Source organism: Amphiprion ocellaris, chromosome 2 (genome assembly GCF_022539595.1).
Source record: "Amphiprion ocellaris isolate individual 3 ecotype Okinawa chromosome 2, ASM2253959v1, whole genome shotgun sequence".
NCBI classification, from domain to species: Eukaryota; Metazoa; Chordata; class Actinopteri; family Pomacentridae; genus Amphiprion; species Amphiprion ocellaris.
Window position 1 is genome coordinate 8302604 of NC_072767.1, and position 17719 is coordinate 8320322.

At 34.4% G+C, this 17719-nt stretch overlaps 2 protein-coding genes across 9 annotated transcripts in view; one reads left to right on the forward strand and one right to left on the reverse strand.

The window, feature by feature from the left end:
- The window catches only part of usp13 (ubiquitin specific peptidase 13), a 59440-nt gene extending 52084 nt beyond the window's left edge, over window positions 1-7356 (forward strand). For all 6 annotated transcript variants that reach the window (XM_023266334.3, XM_023266330.3, XM_023266331.3 and 3 more), the window contains exons 20-21: window positions 1015-1099; window positions 3273-7356. In XM_023266334.3, coding sequence (XP_023122102.1) covers window positions 1015-1099; window positions 3273-3369 — 182 coding nt within the window. In that variant the 3' untranslated portion in view covers window positions 3370-7356. The remainder of the gene's footprint in view (window positions 1-1014; window positions 1100-3272) is intronic.
- Window positions 7357-10534: 3178 nt separating this feature from the next.
- The window catches only part of pex5la (peroxisomal biogenesis factor 5-like a), a 198729-nt gene continuing 191544 nt past the window's right edge, over window positions 10535-17719 (reverse strand). For all 3 annotated transcript variants that reach the window (XM_055016548.1, XM_055016544.1, XM_055016539.1), the window contains one exon: window positions 10535-16379. In XM_055016548.1, coding sequence (XP_054872523.1) covers window positions 16178-16379 — 202 coding nt within the window. In that variant the 3' untranslated portion in view covers window positions 10535-16177. The remainder of the gene's footprint in view (window positions 16380-17719) is intronic.

The window sequence follows — 17719 nt, forward strand, 5'->3', positions numbered from 1 at the left end:
TTGTGTGAACAGTAAAACTGCAGCAGTTTGAGTTTTATGACATAGAGTCATAGAAACAATCATTGGTTCCCTGGATGTGTTTCTGTTTTCTGATAATTCGCCAGAGAAAACTTTGAAAGTGCATTCTGGGTAAACTTTCAAGGGTGGTTTTGTGTTTCTTTACTGTCATTTTGTGTCTATTTGTGGTCATTTTGTATGTTTTTGTGGTCATTTTGTGTCTTTTTGTGGTTGTTTTGTATGTTTTTGTGGTAATTTTGTGTCTTTTTGTGGTTGTTTTTGTCTGTTTGTGGTTGTTTTTTGTCTTTGTGGTTATTTTGTGTCTTTTTATGGTTGTTTTGTGTCCGTTTGTGGTTGTTTTGTGTGTTTTTGTGGTTACTTTATGTCTTTTGGTGGTCATTCTGTTTCTTTTTGTGGTTGTTTTGTGTGTTTTTGTGGTTGTTTAGTGTCTATTCTGACCAGAACTACCACAGTGAATGTATAGTCCTGAAATAGTGTCTGACAGGGATGCATGGAGTCATCTGCTGCTGCCGGGCACCAACCTGCTCCATCAGGACGAGTTAACGGCAACGAAACACAAGAATCTGCAGCTTTTTAGCTCCTCCTTTGGAAAATACGTACGATTCAGATATGCTTTTACATCCTGAAGGAGTTTATATGAGTGCACAGTGCAGAAATATTATTAATAAAGTGAGTTAAATGTTTTAATTTTGTGTTTTGTGGAAAACTGTGAAGGGAAAGCATCAGTTAGAAATGCAAAAAAACAAAAAAAAAACAAATCAGGTGTTTTTAATTGAAATCTGTGCTGAATATTGATCATTTTCATGAAAAACATTGTTGGACACGTTGCCTTCAGGAAGTTTGTCTTGTTTTAAAAGCTCAGATATTCACTCAGTGTTGGTTCGAGCAGATTTGTTTCTTTTTGGCTGTTCTTCATATTCATCTGTAACATTATAAATCTGAGAAAAATGTTTTTTTTGGCATCTGTTTGTGACTTTATTGTTCTTGATTTTCCAGGATACGAGCTGTTTGCCTTCATCAGCCACATGGGAGCATCAACGATGTCCGGACATTACGTTTGTCACATCAAGAAGGAGGGAAGGTGAATAAAAAAAACAAAAACTTTTTTTTTTTTTTATTGTGCTGAAACTTAACTTCTCAGTGGTTTTATTTATCAGTCATTGCAAGAAATTGACTTTGTGCAAAATAGTTTTTTAGAATAATTTAGCTGTTATTGCCATCAGAAGTCTGAAAAAAAAAATCTCTTGTTTAATAGAGTTAATGGAAAAAGTTTCCCAGTTTGCTTAAATGAAAACCTTGAATTTGTTGTATTTAATTTAATTTAATTAAGTTTATTTCATTTTTATTTATAGAAGTTTTTAATATATTCTTGCAGGGTTACAGTGTTTTTTTTCTTTTTTACTGCTATATAGTATCTTTTTTCCCAGTGAAAATGTTTATTTTTTATGGTTTTAATCCCTAATATGTTTATTTCTCTGGTAAAATCTCACCTTACATAAAACTACAGGGTCTTAACTATTATATTTAAACCTATTTAAGGTTGATTTGACTTATATATTATTACTTCTCTAGTTTTAGTCACTGTATTTCTTATGTTGTGTCATTTTGTCTAATTTCTGAGCAATATCTGGCACAAAAATTAACTTTCTTAGTTAATAAAGTTTTAACATATCTCTTTTTTTAGTTTTTTTTCTTTTACAGTGGAATAATGTTTTTTTACTGTTATACATTAACTTACGCTAATATGTAAATTTCTCAGGTAAATCACACCTTATATCTAAACTTGTTTAAGCTTAATTTGTCCTACGTTTCTAGTTTATTGACAGCATTTCTCATGTAATTGGGTTTTTCTTTGTAAGTACATTTATCTTTGTTTTTTTTTTACAGTGGAATTTATCTTTTACTGTTATGCTATACCTTTTTTTAAAATGATGTTTTTTATCCCTATTATGTAAATGTCTCAGGTAAAATCACATCTTATATAACATTACGGGGTCTTAACTGCAATATCTCAACTTGATTAAGGTTCATTTTAGCTTAGCTTAGCTTAATTTATCTTATCTTAGTTTATTGTAACTTATCTTAATTCTTAATTATGCATGTAAATCTCTCAGGTAAAATCACACCTTAAATACAACTACAGGGTCCTAACTATAATATCTAACCTTATTTAAGGTTAATTTGACTTACATATCTTATCTTTTCCCATCTTATCTTAGCTTAACTTAGTTTAGCTTAATTTAGCTTAGCTTAGCTCATTTTATCTTAATTCTAAATTATGTATGTAAATTTCATAGGTAAAATCACACCTTATATAAAACTACAAGGTCTTAATTCCAATATCTAAACTTGTTTAAGGTTCATTTGACTTTCATCTTATCTTATCCTATCTTAGCTTAGTTTAGCTTAATTTAGCTTATCATAGCTTATCTTAATTCTAAATTATTTTGTATGTAAAATCATATTTTAAATAAAACTACACGGTCTTAACTATAATATCTAAACTTATTTAAGGTTAATTTGACATTTATCTTATCCTATCTTAATTTAGCTTAGCTTAATTTAACTTATCGTAGCTTATCTCATCTAAATTCTAAATTATGTATGTAAATTTTGTAGGTAAAATCACACCGTAACTAAAACTACAGGGTCTTACCATTGATATCTAAACTTATTTAAGGTTAATTTGACTTTTATCATATCTTATCCTATCTTAACTTAGTTTAGTTTGATATAGCTTAATTCATCTTATCGTAAGTTATCGTGTCTTAATTCTAAATTGTGCATGTAAATTTTGTCACCTTAAATAACACTACAGGGTCTTAACTATAATATCTACATTTATTTAAGGTTAATTTGACTTTTATCTTATCTTATCCTATCTTAGCGTAGTTTAGCTTAATTTAGCTTATCGTAGCTTATCTTAATTCTAAATTATTTTGTACGTAAAATCACACTGTAAATAAAACTACAGGGTCTTAACTATAATATCTAACCTTATTTAAGGTTAATTTGACTTTTATCTTATCTTAGCTTAGTTTAGCTTAATTGAGCTTTATTTATCTTATCGTAACTTATCTTATTTCTAATTTATGCATGTAAATTTTGTCACCTTAAATAAAACTACAGGGTCTTAACTATAATATGTAACTTGTTTAAGGTTAATTTGATTTGTCAGTTTTTAAATAAATGACTATTTAAAGCAAAAACTTACTAATGAGTGTCTTATCTTGAATGTTCTTCCTGTTGTTCAGGTGGGTGATCTACAACGACCACAAAGTGTGTTTGTCAGAACGGCCTCCTAAAGACTTGGGCTACGTCTACTTTTACCATCGACTGTCGAGCAGCTAAACTGGAACTGCCGCAGCCTTTAAATAAAACGCCGTCTTTGGCCCGGAGACCGGCTCACGACTGTAATAACGATGGAAACAACCTCTCAGACCAGCGGCCTGCCTTATCGCCACGTCCTCCAGGAGCAACCAGGAAACTCTGGTCAGAAAAGGGAAAGCAGCGAGCTTGTCGTGCATCTGTGTTACGCTTTAAATGTATATTTCAGTGTTTATGTCTCTCTAAAAAAGAAGAAGATAAAAAGAAAACAGCGTAGGTACAGAGGGGTTTGTGCAATTTCTACTTCAGGAGTCGGTAAGCTAACGTCACATATCAGATCTCACTGTTCCTCCGCTCTGCCTTCGGCTGCTATTTTCAAAGTGGTACATTTTATAAATGTGTGTTTGACCCAAAATGCTCCGAAACAGCAAATGAGTAACTGCTGTGCTGCTCTGCATTCGACTTTGAGAGAGTTTTTCACCCCCTGGAAACTGAAAGGACAAGAACAAGGAAGTAGTTTTGGTTGGTTACTGATGGAGATGTGGGTTTGAGAATGAAGGAGCAGGTTGTATTTGAATATTTACAGTATTACAGGCTAAATACTGCCCCAGAAAGTATTATTTCCTTCTCTGAAAGCACTTTTTCGCTAAAACAAGCTGCAGCAGAAGTGGACTTTATATCTTCACCACCTATGAGCGATTGAATGTGATTTAATCTTCAGTCCTGTTGAACCTGTTAACCCTTGAAGTATTCGTTCATCTCATTTCATGTACAGAAAACACTTTTTTTATTCCTTATTTTTGCCCACATCGCAGAATATTTGCTTTAACTCGGCTGCAGCTGCTCCTCTCCAGTTCCTTCATCACTCTGACAGATTCAGACTGCGACCCCAAAGTTAAAATGAATGTTTTTCCTTTTTCCTGATGTGTTTTTTAAAAAAATTATTTACAGGTTAGTCATCAGGAGTATTTTCAGAGCAATATGCACTTCAACCAGATCTACTCGTGAACCCACCGTTCGATAGAAGCGTCTCTACAATGTACGTACGTGTACAGCGCTGAATGTGACAAAAATAGGTAAAATTACCCCAGAGACTAAAAAATGCTGTAAAAATGATGCAATATTGCCACAAAATTGGTGAAATTACATCAGATAAATGCAAAATCACTACAAAAATACATAAAATTTCCACAAAAAGAGGCAAAATAACTATAAAGAGATGCAAAAATTACCACAAAAAGACACAAAGTTAGGACAAAAATAGGCAAAACTACCCCAGCGACTAAAAGTTGCTGTAAAAACAATGCAATATTGCCACAAAATGGGAAAAATTACTACAAATAATCACAAAATCACCACAAAAATACACAAAATTTCCACAAAAAGATGCAAAATTGTCACAAAGAAACAAAATCACCACAAAAATACACAAACTTTCCACAAAAAGAGGCAAAATTTCCCTAAAAAGATGCAAAAATTACCACAAAAAGACACAAAATCAGCAAAAAAACTTAAAATTTTGTGCAATTGCAACAAAATAGGTGAAATTACTACAAATCACAAGAAAAATATGCAAAATTTCCACAGAAATATAGGCAAAATTACTGCGACAACTAAAAATCACTGCAGAAAAGATATAAATTCACAACAATAAAGGCCAAAATGGACAAAAACTGCAACCAAATCAGTTTTACATCCATTGGGGTGTAACAGCCTGAAGACTAAATCTGTCTTTTTATTATGGGATGTGTCTTGGGGGGTATTTCACCACTAAAATGAATGTTTTTCTTTTTCCAGACCATCAGGAGTTTTTTCAGAGCAATATGAACCAGATCTACTGGTTGGATAGAAGCGTCTCTGAAATGTACGTACGTGTGCAGCGCTGAATGTAAACCTTTATGGTGCTCACTGCAAACAAACTGCTTTAACTGGACGTTTAAAATCGATTCAGGATCAATTTAATCTGCGTAACTCGTGCTTGTGATCGTCAACAACATCTCAACATCTGGATTCTTTCTGTTTACAGCCAAGGATGTATAAACTAAACGTAAACTGGACTGGAAATGGTTTTATTATTATTGTTGTTATTGTTGCATCTCAAAAGATAAAGAACAAGCATGTTGTGTGTTAATTTGCTGGTGAAACTGCCTTTCATTCATTAATGCACTGACAGGTGCTTATTTAAAGAGGAGCTCTGCTGAAAATAGACTCTCCAAAAGCAGGTTTTCTGTTTTGTTCTTGGCTCAATAAATGGTATTTCTTAAGAAAAATGAAGAAACTCTGTTAAAATAGTGTCTGGAAAATGATTTCTTCTTCAGAATAGCTGTCGATAATGTCAGAAAAAGTCACTATAGTGTCTGTTCTGGAAGGATAATATGGAAATATTTAAATTAATGTTCATTTTTGAGAATAAACTCACCTAGAGACTAGAAATTGCTGCAAAAATGATGCAATGTTGCCACAAAATGGGTGAAATTCCTACAAGTAGTCACAAAATCATCACAAAAATACATAAAATTTCCACAAAAAGATGTAAAATTGCAACAAAATTGCCACAAAATGAGGTAAAATAACAATAAAAAGATGTAAAAATTGCCACAGATTAAAAATCACTGCAAAAAAGGTTAAAATTATTATAAAAACATGCAAAAATAGGACAAAAACAGGCAAAACTACCCCAAGACTAAAAATTGCTGCAAAAACGATGCAATATTACCACAAAATGGGTGACATTGCTACAAATAATCACAAAATCACCATAAAAATACACAAAATTTCCACAAAAGGATGCAGAATTACCACAAAAATACACAAAATTTCCACAAAAACTGCAAAATTGCAACAAAAACACAAAATTTACACAAAAGAGGCAAAATTGCCACAAAAATGGGTGAAATAGCTGCAAATAATCACAAAATCACAAAAATACACAAATTTTATACAAAGAGATGCAAAATTGCCACAAAAATACAAAAAAATCCATAAAAATGCAAGATTGCCACAAAATGCGTGAAATTACTACAACTAATCACAAAATCATCACAAAACACACAAAATTTTCTTTAAAAAAGAGGCAAAATAACCATACAAAGATGCAAAAATTACCACAAAAAGACACAAAATTTCCTCAAAACAATAAGACACAAAATCAACAGAAAAACTACAAATTTGGTGCAATATTACCACAAAATGGGTGAAATTACTACAAATAATCACAAAGATACACAAAATTTCCACAAAAAGATGCAACATTGTCACACAAACACAAAACGAAAACAATTTCTTCACAGTATCTATCAATAATATCAGAAAAAGTCACTGGAGTTTGTCTTCTGGAGGATAATATGGCAACATTTCAATGACTGTTTGTTTTGGAGAATAAACTGGTGTTTCTGCAGGTCTCTCCTTTAACAACACTGTGCCTGGACTTCTATCAGATCTCAGCCTCTTACCTGACAAACTGCTGCACTGTTAAAAACACTGAACGTCTTCTATGCAAGTCTTGTGTTTCTGCTCGTCCTCACCGGACCTCTGGGTGTTTTTCTGAAGATGCTTCGTCTCAAACGTGTTCAGATTTTCATTTTTGTTGCCGCCGGTTCGTCTTTTCTGTCTCGGCTTTCCCTCCGGCTCGGTCTCTTCCGTTGTTCACGGTTCGGTTCACCACAAAAGGCCTCCTTCACTGTCAGCATGTGCACTAGACGTTGACATTTAGTCATTTTGGATTGTACAATTGTACTTCTGTTTTTTTTCATTTAACTAAAAAAAAAAGGTTCTTCATCTGTTTTTACTCTGCTGCCTTTTTTTTTTTTTTTTGCAAAAACACATTTGTGCCAATTCTGTAGTTTTCATGATCTAGTTTTCCTGAAGGGAAAAATATTTTACGTTGACTTTTGTAATGTTTCTCCAAATACGGCTTCGGTGTCTATGAGTAGAGTGGTGGCAGTTCAGTAACCCAGTGGCACTGTTTACTACAATGTTTGGATAATTTAATAAACTACACCTTTGGTGAAACTCACAGCTTCATGGCTTTTCTTTCAGGAGAATAAAGGCACAGGAGGTTAGAATATATAACAAGAGTTTATTTTAAAAGTTGACTTTCATACTGGATTTGTTGGATTTAATTTAATTTTTTATTGTCAAAACTTTAGCTCAAAATGTACAGAAGTCTGGAAAAAAGTCATTCAATTTTTTATTTATTTATTTATTTTTTAATAGAGTGAATGGATAAAGTGTCCCAGTTTGCTCAAATAAAAACCTTGGATTTAATTTTATTTTTAAAAGTTTTTAATATATTGTCACAGTATCAAAACTTTAGCTCAAAATGTGTCTGATTATCCTCCATAATTAATAATTAATAATTTAGCTGTTATTGCCATCAGAAATCTGAAAAAAAATCATTCAAATTATTTTCTTTTTTTTAAATGGAAAAAATGTCCCAGTTTGATCAAATGGAAACCTTGGATTTAATTTAATTATTTTATTTAATTTATATACACCTTTAATATATTCTTGCAGAGTCAAAACTCTAGGTCAGAATGGGTCAAATTAACTTCCATAATTAATCCAAGTTTGATCAAATGAAAATCTTGGATTTGTTGGATTCATCCATCCATCCATTATCTATACACCGCTTAATCCTCATTAGGGTCGCGGGGGGGGTCTGGAGTCTATCCCAGCTGACTCAGGTAAAGGCAGGGGACACCCTAGACAGGTCACCAGTCTGTCGCAGGGCCACATACAGAGACAAACAATCACTCTCACATTCACACCTACGGGCAATTTAGAGTAATCAATTAACCTCAGCATATTTTTGGACTGTGGGAGGAAGCCGGAGTACCCGGAGAAAACCCACGCATGCACAGGGAGAACATGCAAACTCCATGCAGAAAGATCCCGGGAAAGCCGGGACGCGAACCAGGGATCTTCTTGCTGCAAGGCGAAAGTGCTAACCACTACACCACTGTGCAGCCCTTGTTGGATTCATATTTAATTTAATTTAATTTAATTTAATTTAATTTAATTTAATTTAATTTAATTTAATTTAATTTAATTTAATTTAATTTAATTTAATTTAATTTAATTTAATTTAATTTAATTTAATTGATGTAATGTTTAAAATATATTCTTTCAGGGTCAAAACCTTAGCTCAAAATGTGTCAGATTAACCTCCATAATTATTAATATTTTTGTAGTTTCTTAGCCTTAATATTTACATGAGTTTAAATCATTCAGTTTATTTTTTTTAATAAAGTGAATGGAAAAAGTGTCCCAGTTTGCTCAAATTAAAGCACTGGATTTGTTGGATTTAATTTAATAAATTTAATTTTTATTTTATTTTATTTCATAGGCTTCATTATCTTTTACACAAACCTTTCTTCTTCGTGGGTTTATTTCATTTCATTTCATGAAATGGACTTTGTGCAAAATATGTTTTTGTAATAATTTCGCTGTTATTTCCATCTGAAAAAAACATTCAAATTCTTTTTTTTTCTTCTGAAAAAGTCAGTTTGCTCAAATGAAAACCTTGGATTTAATTTAATTAAATTTTTCTATTTTATTATCCATCAGTCACTTCATGAAATTGACTCTGTGCAAAGTTAGTTTTTATAATAATTTAGCTGTTATTTCCATTAGAAATGGGAAAAATAATCACTCAAATTCTATTTTTTCCTCCCATTTCTAATGTTGTTAAAGCAAAGTTTGCTCACGGGAAAGGCAGGAAGTCCTTGGATTTGTAGGGTTTATTCAATTTAATTTAATTTCATAATTTCTTTATTATTATTATTTTTCATTTCCTTATTTTATATTTGCAGGGTCAACATTTTAGCTCTACACTTTAAATTTTATTTATACAGCACCAATTGCAGTTCTAATAGTCTCAAGATGCTTTACAGAACCCATACATCCTGAACATCCACTAAACTACACCCTTTGTGAAACTCGTAGCTCGGTGACTTTTCTTTCAGGAGAATAAAGACACAAGAGGTTAGAATATATAACAAGAGTTTATTTTAAAAGTTGACTTTCATATTTGTACGTTCCAAAGGTGCTAATGCTTTCCTTGTGATTATACAGGGAGAGTAATATGCATTATAGTAGGTGTTTCCATAAATGAATGCCTGTATATAAAGTATATAATTTATCGTTTCATCCGTCAAAATATCCTTTTATTCATACATGTGCAATGCATTGATAAATAAACCGTCTTTATACACGTTGACTTAAAGGAGTGAAGGAAGAAATGTACACGACACGAACTAAAAACCTGCATGAACCCCGACCCATGAAGCTGCTGGAAACCTTTTAGAAATGCTTAAAAGAGTCTGATGACTGGATCTTTAAGGAAACACGTATAAATTATTATTACCGCATTCACAAAGCACGAATGCTCGACTCATACGGAGACCCAAAAATGCAGAAAATTCAACATGAAATCGGCAAAAGACAAATAAATGTAGACAAAAACATAAAAAAATGAAATATTCCAATAAATTAAACCATTTTTGAGTTTACTGTAGGTTTTCTAATTTATTCAAGCAGATTTAATGCATTAAAAATACATTTTTGGAGTGTTTTTGTATCTGAATTACAGTGAAATATTTCATAATTATTATTTGATTTATCATCTGTCAGTTAAGACAAACAGCGACGAATCAAAAATTTGGAAAAAAAAATATTATTTTACAGTTTCATGGTTGTATATTATATTTTGTCTGCATTTATAATCATAATTTTTTATTTTTATTTTTTAAATTTTGAACTCTTTGGGTCGCTACATGTATAGAATTAGGAGCAGAGCTGTGCAAACGTGGTATTAAATACTATAAATTTTTAAAATCGATTACTCCGCCTGCTTAAATGCAAACTAATGAAGCAGTGATGCTTTGAAACATTAAAATTTATGTATTTTTCATCTCATTTGCAGGGCAGTGTTTCAGAATTATTATATTTTCTATTAAGATTAAAATTTATCTGTAATGAATCTTTATCTGTCAGTTAAAATGAACAGGGAAGAATCAAAAATCACTGAAAATTGTGATTATTTTACATTCTAATGGTTATATACTGTATTTGTCTACATGTATAATCATAATTATTTATTTTCAACATTTTTCACACTTTGGGTCGCTACATATATAGAATTGGGAGCAGAGCTGAGCAAAAGTGGTATTAAATGCTGTAATTAAAAAAAAAAAATCAATTACTCCACATCTGTTTAAATGCAAAACTAATGAAGCAGTGATGTTTTGCAAACGTTGAAACTTTTTTTTGTTTGTGTTTTTCATCTCACTTGCAATGCAGTATTTCATAATTATTATATTATCTATTAAGATTAAAATGTGTCCGTCATAAATCTGTCAGTTAAAGCGATCAGAAAAGAATCAAAAATCTGGGAAAAATTTTGATTATTTTACAGTTTCATGGTTATGTACTGTATTTATCTGCATTTACAAAAAGAATTATTTACTTTACCATTTTATTTTTACAATTTTTCACACTTTGAGTCACGACATGTTAAGAATTAGGGGCAAAGCTGTGTAAAAATTGTAAAAAAAATATGTGTTTTTCATCTCAACTGTAGTGCAAAGTTTGATAATTATTCTGTTATTTATTATGACTAAAATTTATCCATCATAAATCTTTATCTGTCAATTAAGACAATCAGGAAAGAATCAAAAATCACAGACTAAAAAATTTGATTATTTTACAGTTTCATGGTTATTTACTGTATTTTGTCTGCATGTATAATCATAATTATTTATTTTTCCTTTTTATTTTTAAAAATGTTCACACTTTGGGTCACTACATATATAGAATTAGGAGCAGAGCTGTGCAAAACGGGTATTAAATACAATACATTTTTGACAGTCCACATCTGTTTAAAAGCAGAACTAATGAAGCAGTGATGCTTTGCAAACATTAAAACCTTAAATAACTGTGAACAGTTGACAGCAGGTTATGAAAATGCACATAAACATCTATAAGCTCGATGAGTTTTAACAGTAAAATAATTGCTGGACAGCTGTGCAGGTCGGGGTCATTGCAGCGGTTAGCAGCGTGTTTCTAATTGGTAGAAGTTGTAATTACAAAATTTCTACAGAATATAAACGACTAGCCGGTTATAGCGGTGCACCAGCCAGGAAATAAAGTGTCTGACACTCATTTCTCTGCTCGATCTACGCAAGAAAAAAGCGTCTGGTGTAGAATACATACTCATTATATACATGTCGCTTTTGTCAAGGTTGCAGTGCATTGTAGAAATATTGCAAGGAAACTTCGTGATATAGTTCGTCTTTATACGTTAGTGGGAGGAAAAGAAAGCGCTTTCCATGCATACGAATGAGAAGAGCATTCAAGAAAGTAAATAAATGTGGAGGATCTAACATGCGATAAGCCTCAGTGTGTTCCTCAGGAGCATGCGCTACGCTAAGTTCACCTGAGAAGGTCCAGTAGTAGGTTCTACTAAAAGAACTGAAACTCAGCAGGCATCCTACCTCGATGCACTACAGAACGACGCACACAGTACAAGTTCAGCTTCTGAAGCCAGCAGTTTAAGATTTCTTTAAAAAAATATCGCTTTTTTTCTTTTTTTTTTTGTTTTTGTTCAGTTCCGACGCATCTACAAGTTTCTGGAAATGCAAAAAAACGAAGGCCTACAGCCGCGTAAGAAAACTACAGTTGATTGTGGAAACCACAAGTCAGCAGACATCATGTTTCTACAGTTCAGACGACGGCCGGGAGGAACAGAGCATGTGTTCGTGTTTAACAGCGGAAGAAAAGTGGCCTGAAGGATGATTCCCGTCTATCAGCAGCCGCTCAGGGAACCATTACTACCACACTGGGCTTATGGAAACAAAAGCAGACCGAAGCTCGTGTTAAATGTGCAACACGGGACAGTTTGACTGTGGATTCTGGTCCAACAACACCACGACCATGTGGGCTTTAATCAGCAGCTGATATTTAGTCCTGACAGGAAAACCTCAGTTATTTCACACTAACCAAAACACAGTCTTATCTAAATCAGGGGTGTCAAACATTAGGCCCGCGGGCCAAAACCAGCCCGTCAGAGGGTCCAATCCGGCCTGCAGCACGACTTTGCAAAGTGCAAAAATTACAAAGGTGAAAATGAATACTTCCTGTGAAAATATTTAAAGACATTGAACTTTGTGCAGTATAATGCGAGTCAGCAGCTTCAGTACAGAGTTTGATTTGGTTGAACCCTATTGTTGATGTACTGCCACAACTTTGATGCATTTTCTTTGTATAAATTTTCTACATTTACAAGGCAGGAGGACAACAGAACCTTCTTCCTTAATAGTTCCCACTTTAGTTTGTATAATGTGGTGTGTCAAGATTACTACACAGATGTGGAAATGAATAAAAATTTAAAATAATTTCTAGATCTTGACAAGTTGTAAAATACTACATTGTTCAGCTTCAGATGCCTACAACTAAATGTTTTGTGCCTTTGTTGACACTGTGATCTGTAATACACAAATGATAAACTGAGGCTTAATATTAGAAAGGTCAGGCTTTTCATAATGTTTTGTAAAAACATAGTTGTGAACATTTTCAGAATATACTTTTTTGTACTAAAACGAAGGAAAAATTTGGAGTTGTGGTTATTTCTAGGTTAATATGCTGAGATTTTACTGGTCCCTTGAGGTCAAATTGGGCTGAATGTGGCCCCTGAACTAGAAAGAGTTTGACACCCCTGATCCAAATGAATAAAGAGGGAACCGTAACTGTAATTTCAACCATCACGAGACATAAGACCTGCATGTACAGAACCACCAGTCAAATCTGATGAAAACTGCTGAAAAAGTTTGGTAAATCTGAACCAAAACAAAGTTCAAAAAGCAGCGAGATTTCACAACACTGTGCTTGAGTTGCTGCAAAAATGTGATTGGTTAAATGTTTCCTGTTTTGGCCATTACAAAGCAGATGATTGACTGTTGGAGGGGAAAGGCAGGACATGTGTCCTACAGTTGCCATCTTTACCAATTATTTTTTTATAATATCTGTTGACATGCTAAGCACTAAAGCAGCTGAGGCTAATGGGAACGTCATTAGTAACTTTGCAGTCATTTAAGATCAATGAACAACCCAAATTAAACTTTTGTTTTTGTGGCCACAGTCAGAAAAATAAAGGTTCTAACGTCAAAAATGGTTCTTCATGGTGACACCATTTTAGCTCCTTAAACAATCTTTTAGAAAGAGGTTCTTTAAATAGTCCACCTGTAAATGGTTCTTTCCAAACAATGTTTGGCTATTTTAAGGAACAATTTAAAAAAAAAAAATCTTTGTTGAATCACTTCATTCTACTTGGGTTCCTTCCATTAGAACACGTTTAATATTTTGGTTCTTGGTCGGACAGAAGAACTCTTTACTAAACGCCAACTTGGGATTTTTAACAACTGTGAGGATAAAACAGTTTTTGGATGTTTTATTGACCCAATGATCGATAACGAAAATAATTTTTGGCTGCAGCTCTGATTTCATGCTACCAAACCAATAAAAGTCAAGAACCTTTAGTACTTTAAAAGAACCACAAAGTACGTGAAGAAACATCCCCTCAATACAGATGTTCTTCAATTGATGTTTTAAGGAACCTTGAAAGAACTATTATTTTTCTGAGTTTGTTCTGTCGGATGGACTGATCAACTCTACAATCTTATATAAGTTACATAATTTAATGCTAGTTAAATGTTGAACCAGATCACAGGAACTGCTGGACTCCATCCATTATATTCAGTATATTCAGCTACTGTCAAACTGCTTTTATCTTCATCCAGAGTCAATAAATTCGTGCTACGTCTCTCTGGGCTCCTCCTTGATCTATTAAACATCGCGACCGGCCACAACAACACTTCCTTTGAAGCATCCGTCTTTCTGAAAATCATCTCTGGTTGTGTGAAGCACCAGTTAGCCAAAGGAACTGGTCTGACAGCAGTTTCCTGGTTGGACTTGAGGTGAGAACAGATTTATGAAGCTACACGAAGCTACAAGTCTTTTTAGACTTTTCACAGAATCAGTGACCATGCTCGTCTTTTTAGAGATTTGTGTTGGTTCTCTCCCGGTTTTCACCATGAAAACACTTCCTCTCCTCCAGACCGTGACGTCCAGTTTGGAAGATGAATGGCTCTCGTAGCGGCTTCTGGTTCCCCCTGATAGCTCTCAAAACACAGAATCAACGCTTCCCTTTGGTCCGGCGAGGCAGACGGGGGACGATTCAGAACGGCGACATAAAACATGACCTTTTGCATAGGAGCTGACAGTAAAAAAGAAGCGCTTTCTGCAGCACACTGCAACTGTGGACACGCCTGATAAACACCGAAGTGTGCTGAGCTCCACAGTACGGCAGATTATCTATCATTTACTCGCAGGGAGGAACACCACGTTCACCCCACAGAGTGACTTTCAGACTAACAGAAGCTGTCAGCTAAAGAGAGAAGAGATTTATGTGGAGCAGGAGTTTCATACAATCATATTTTAATGCATAATGATCTCTCGAATGGCGTAAATTGAAGTCCGCAGGTGGTGGAACAAACAAACAACGTTCCTCAAATGTGTTCTGAGCTTAGGTAAGTATTAAAATCATGACGATGGCTGATTTGATTAAACCTACGAGCTCTGCTGTCTGTGGCGGAGCAGCAAAGACACAAATGACTGCATTAGGAGGTACACCAAGCTGCCGTCTTGGCTCCCGACTCCACCATCTTTCACCTATAATGTTATTATGCTGCATTACACTAAACAAAGTCAGCCAAAATAAAAATTAGGCTACGACGTGTGCGTCTGTTGGCTTCGAAAGTTAGAGGAGAAGATGAAAGATGATATTTTTAGACCTGCAACCACAAAACTTGTGAGGAAGTTCGAAGCCACTAATGAAGGTTTTTTTCGCAGATCGATGCCGCCCAGCTTTTTATTCACCGACCGGCCGGCGTAAAGGGAACACGGAGAAGCTTCGGAGCCGAGAACCGAAAGGAAAAACAAAGCAAAAAATTAATGGCTCAGAAAGCTTTCAAGTTCAGAAGACAGCAGTTATTTAAAGAAATCGAAACCAGTCTGAAGATGGCTTAGTGTTTTTGTGTTGCCATAAAAATAGTATAAATAAATATCGTTGGTCGCATGCATTTGAGTAAGGCTTTACAACCTGGCTTGCACATTCCACTTGGACTGAGGAAGTTTATCTGTTTATCTGAAGTGCAAAGGGAGAGCTTCTAAAAGTATGTCGAAACAAGAATCCGTTTATGAAAATGCTTATTCATGCAGTATTGTCCGTCTGAAGAGGATGAAAACAAGCCAGGAACAGAATCTGGAGCTCCAGGTTTCACGGTGAAGTCTTACAACAAATCCGTCCTTCGTTAGGGAGCGACGGCGTCGAGACAGACGCTCAGTTTTTCTCTCGAATCCTCATCTTTTCCTGAGCAAACGGCTCGCGAGGCTCTTTAAAGCCGTCAGTCTCTCCTGGCTCGGCTCTGTTCCACTGGATGAGTCAGTTTTTAATTGATGTGTTCTCTAAGGCATTGCTCGTACAATCTTTGTCCGTCCTTGTGCTCTTCAGGGAAATCACAAATTGCAGTGCAAATCCATCACAAAGCAGTCACTCCAGACCCTCGGAAGAACCTGTCCCCAGAACTGCTCCAAGGTACTTGGGCGAAAAAATAGAACAGTTTTTGACAACTGCAGTTGATTTTTGACGTGCATAAAAACACACTACCGTCACTAACGGTCCGCTCTGACGTGTGCACTTTGGGCTTTTGGCTGTTGGGTAGAAATTGGAGAAGTGAGCGAAGGGGGTGATGCTGTCGCCGCCGCCTCCTGTTCCTCAAATGTCCAAGTTAAAGGCTCGCATGAGGAGATCCAGGTCGCCGATGTTTGCTGCCTGGAAGAGCTCTGGCTGGTCCATCATGGATAAAGCTATCCTCAGAGCGGCCCAGATGTTCCCAGACATCACCTGGTGGTTCTGCTGCCGACTTCGACTCTTCCTCTGAAGATTCAGTGCAGTCAGGAAGTTACTGGCCGCCTCTCTGTGGAAGCAACAACAAACACCATCAGTTTGGTTAAAAGATAAAGAAGCATGATGAAAACTTGAAGTTTCTGTCCGTTTTTGCAGTTTCTGGCTGATAAATGCTCTAAGTTTGGCTGACAATTTTTAATTTTTGGTCAAAAATCAACATAAAACTCAAATTTAGTTTTCTTTTTTGTGGCCACATTCAGAAAAATAAAGTTTCTAACTGGAACCAAAGGTGTTTCTTCATAGTGATGCCATTTTAGCTCCTTAAAGAAGCTTTTAGCAAGAAGTTCTTTAAAGTGCCTCAAATATCCGACAAAAGATGGTTCCTTCAGGCACCACAAAGAGTTCCCCAAAGAACCTATGCTTACTTAAGGAACTTCATTGATGGTTTCCTATCAATTATCAAAAAAATCACTAATGGCTTCTCGGTTGAGTTGAGAAGCGCAAAAGTTTTTTTAAATTGTTTTTATATCTGTTTGGAGCAAACTGCTATTTTGTGGCAAATGTTTGAATGAAATGTAGGCATATAGAATAAAGTGAATTCAATGAAATATCAATAATCATTGTTAGTTTTCTGGCTGATAAATGGTGTAAGTTTGGCAATTAAAAAAACACAACTTGCAGTTCAATCAAAAACTCAGAATCCATGTCACATGACTGTTGGTCACTAATAGCTTCACAGTTGTGATGAGAAGCGCAAAATTTTTAGTTTTTTTTACATAATCTGTTTGGAGCATACTGTTATTTTTGTGGCAAATGTTTAAATAACATGTAGACATAGAATAAAGTGAAATAACAATAATCAATATTAATTTCTGGCTGATAACTGGTGTAAGTTTGGCAATTGTTTTTAATATAAACTCAGCCTGCAGTTCAAATGAAATCTCAGAATTGTTGTCATGTCATCCGTCATGGTTTCACTGTTTCATTCTCTTTCACTGCAGAAAAAACATTTTTTGTTTTTTAAAGAATTTGGTTAAAGCAAATTCTATATTTTGTTTTGATGAAATAAATGAATAAACTGCAATTTTATGTTCCTGTTAGTGATTAAATGAAATAAACAAGCCAGCTAGCTTGAAAAGTAAACTCCTACCTCGTTTCTTTAGCTTTAGGCAGCATCATGAGAAGGAACTTCCAGCCGGAAAGATTTACTTCCGGACTTTAGGTAAAGTATTAAATTAAACCAAAATTACTCAAATCCATTACAAAAGTTGATTTAAAGTTAATTTTAATCTCAATTATTTATAAATCCTCACATAACTTGCATTATGAACAGCAGCAGGAGTAAAAGTGGAGCATTTTCCTCTAAAACTCAGTGATCAATGTAAAAAAAAAAAACAGTAAGGAAAACTC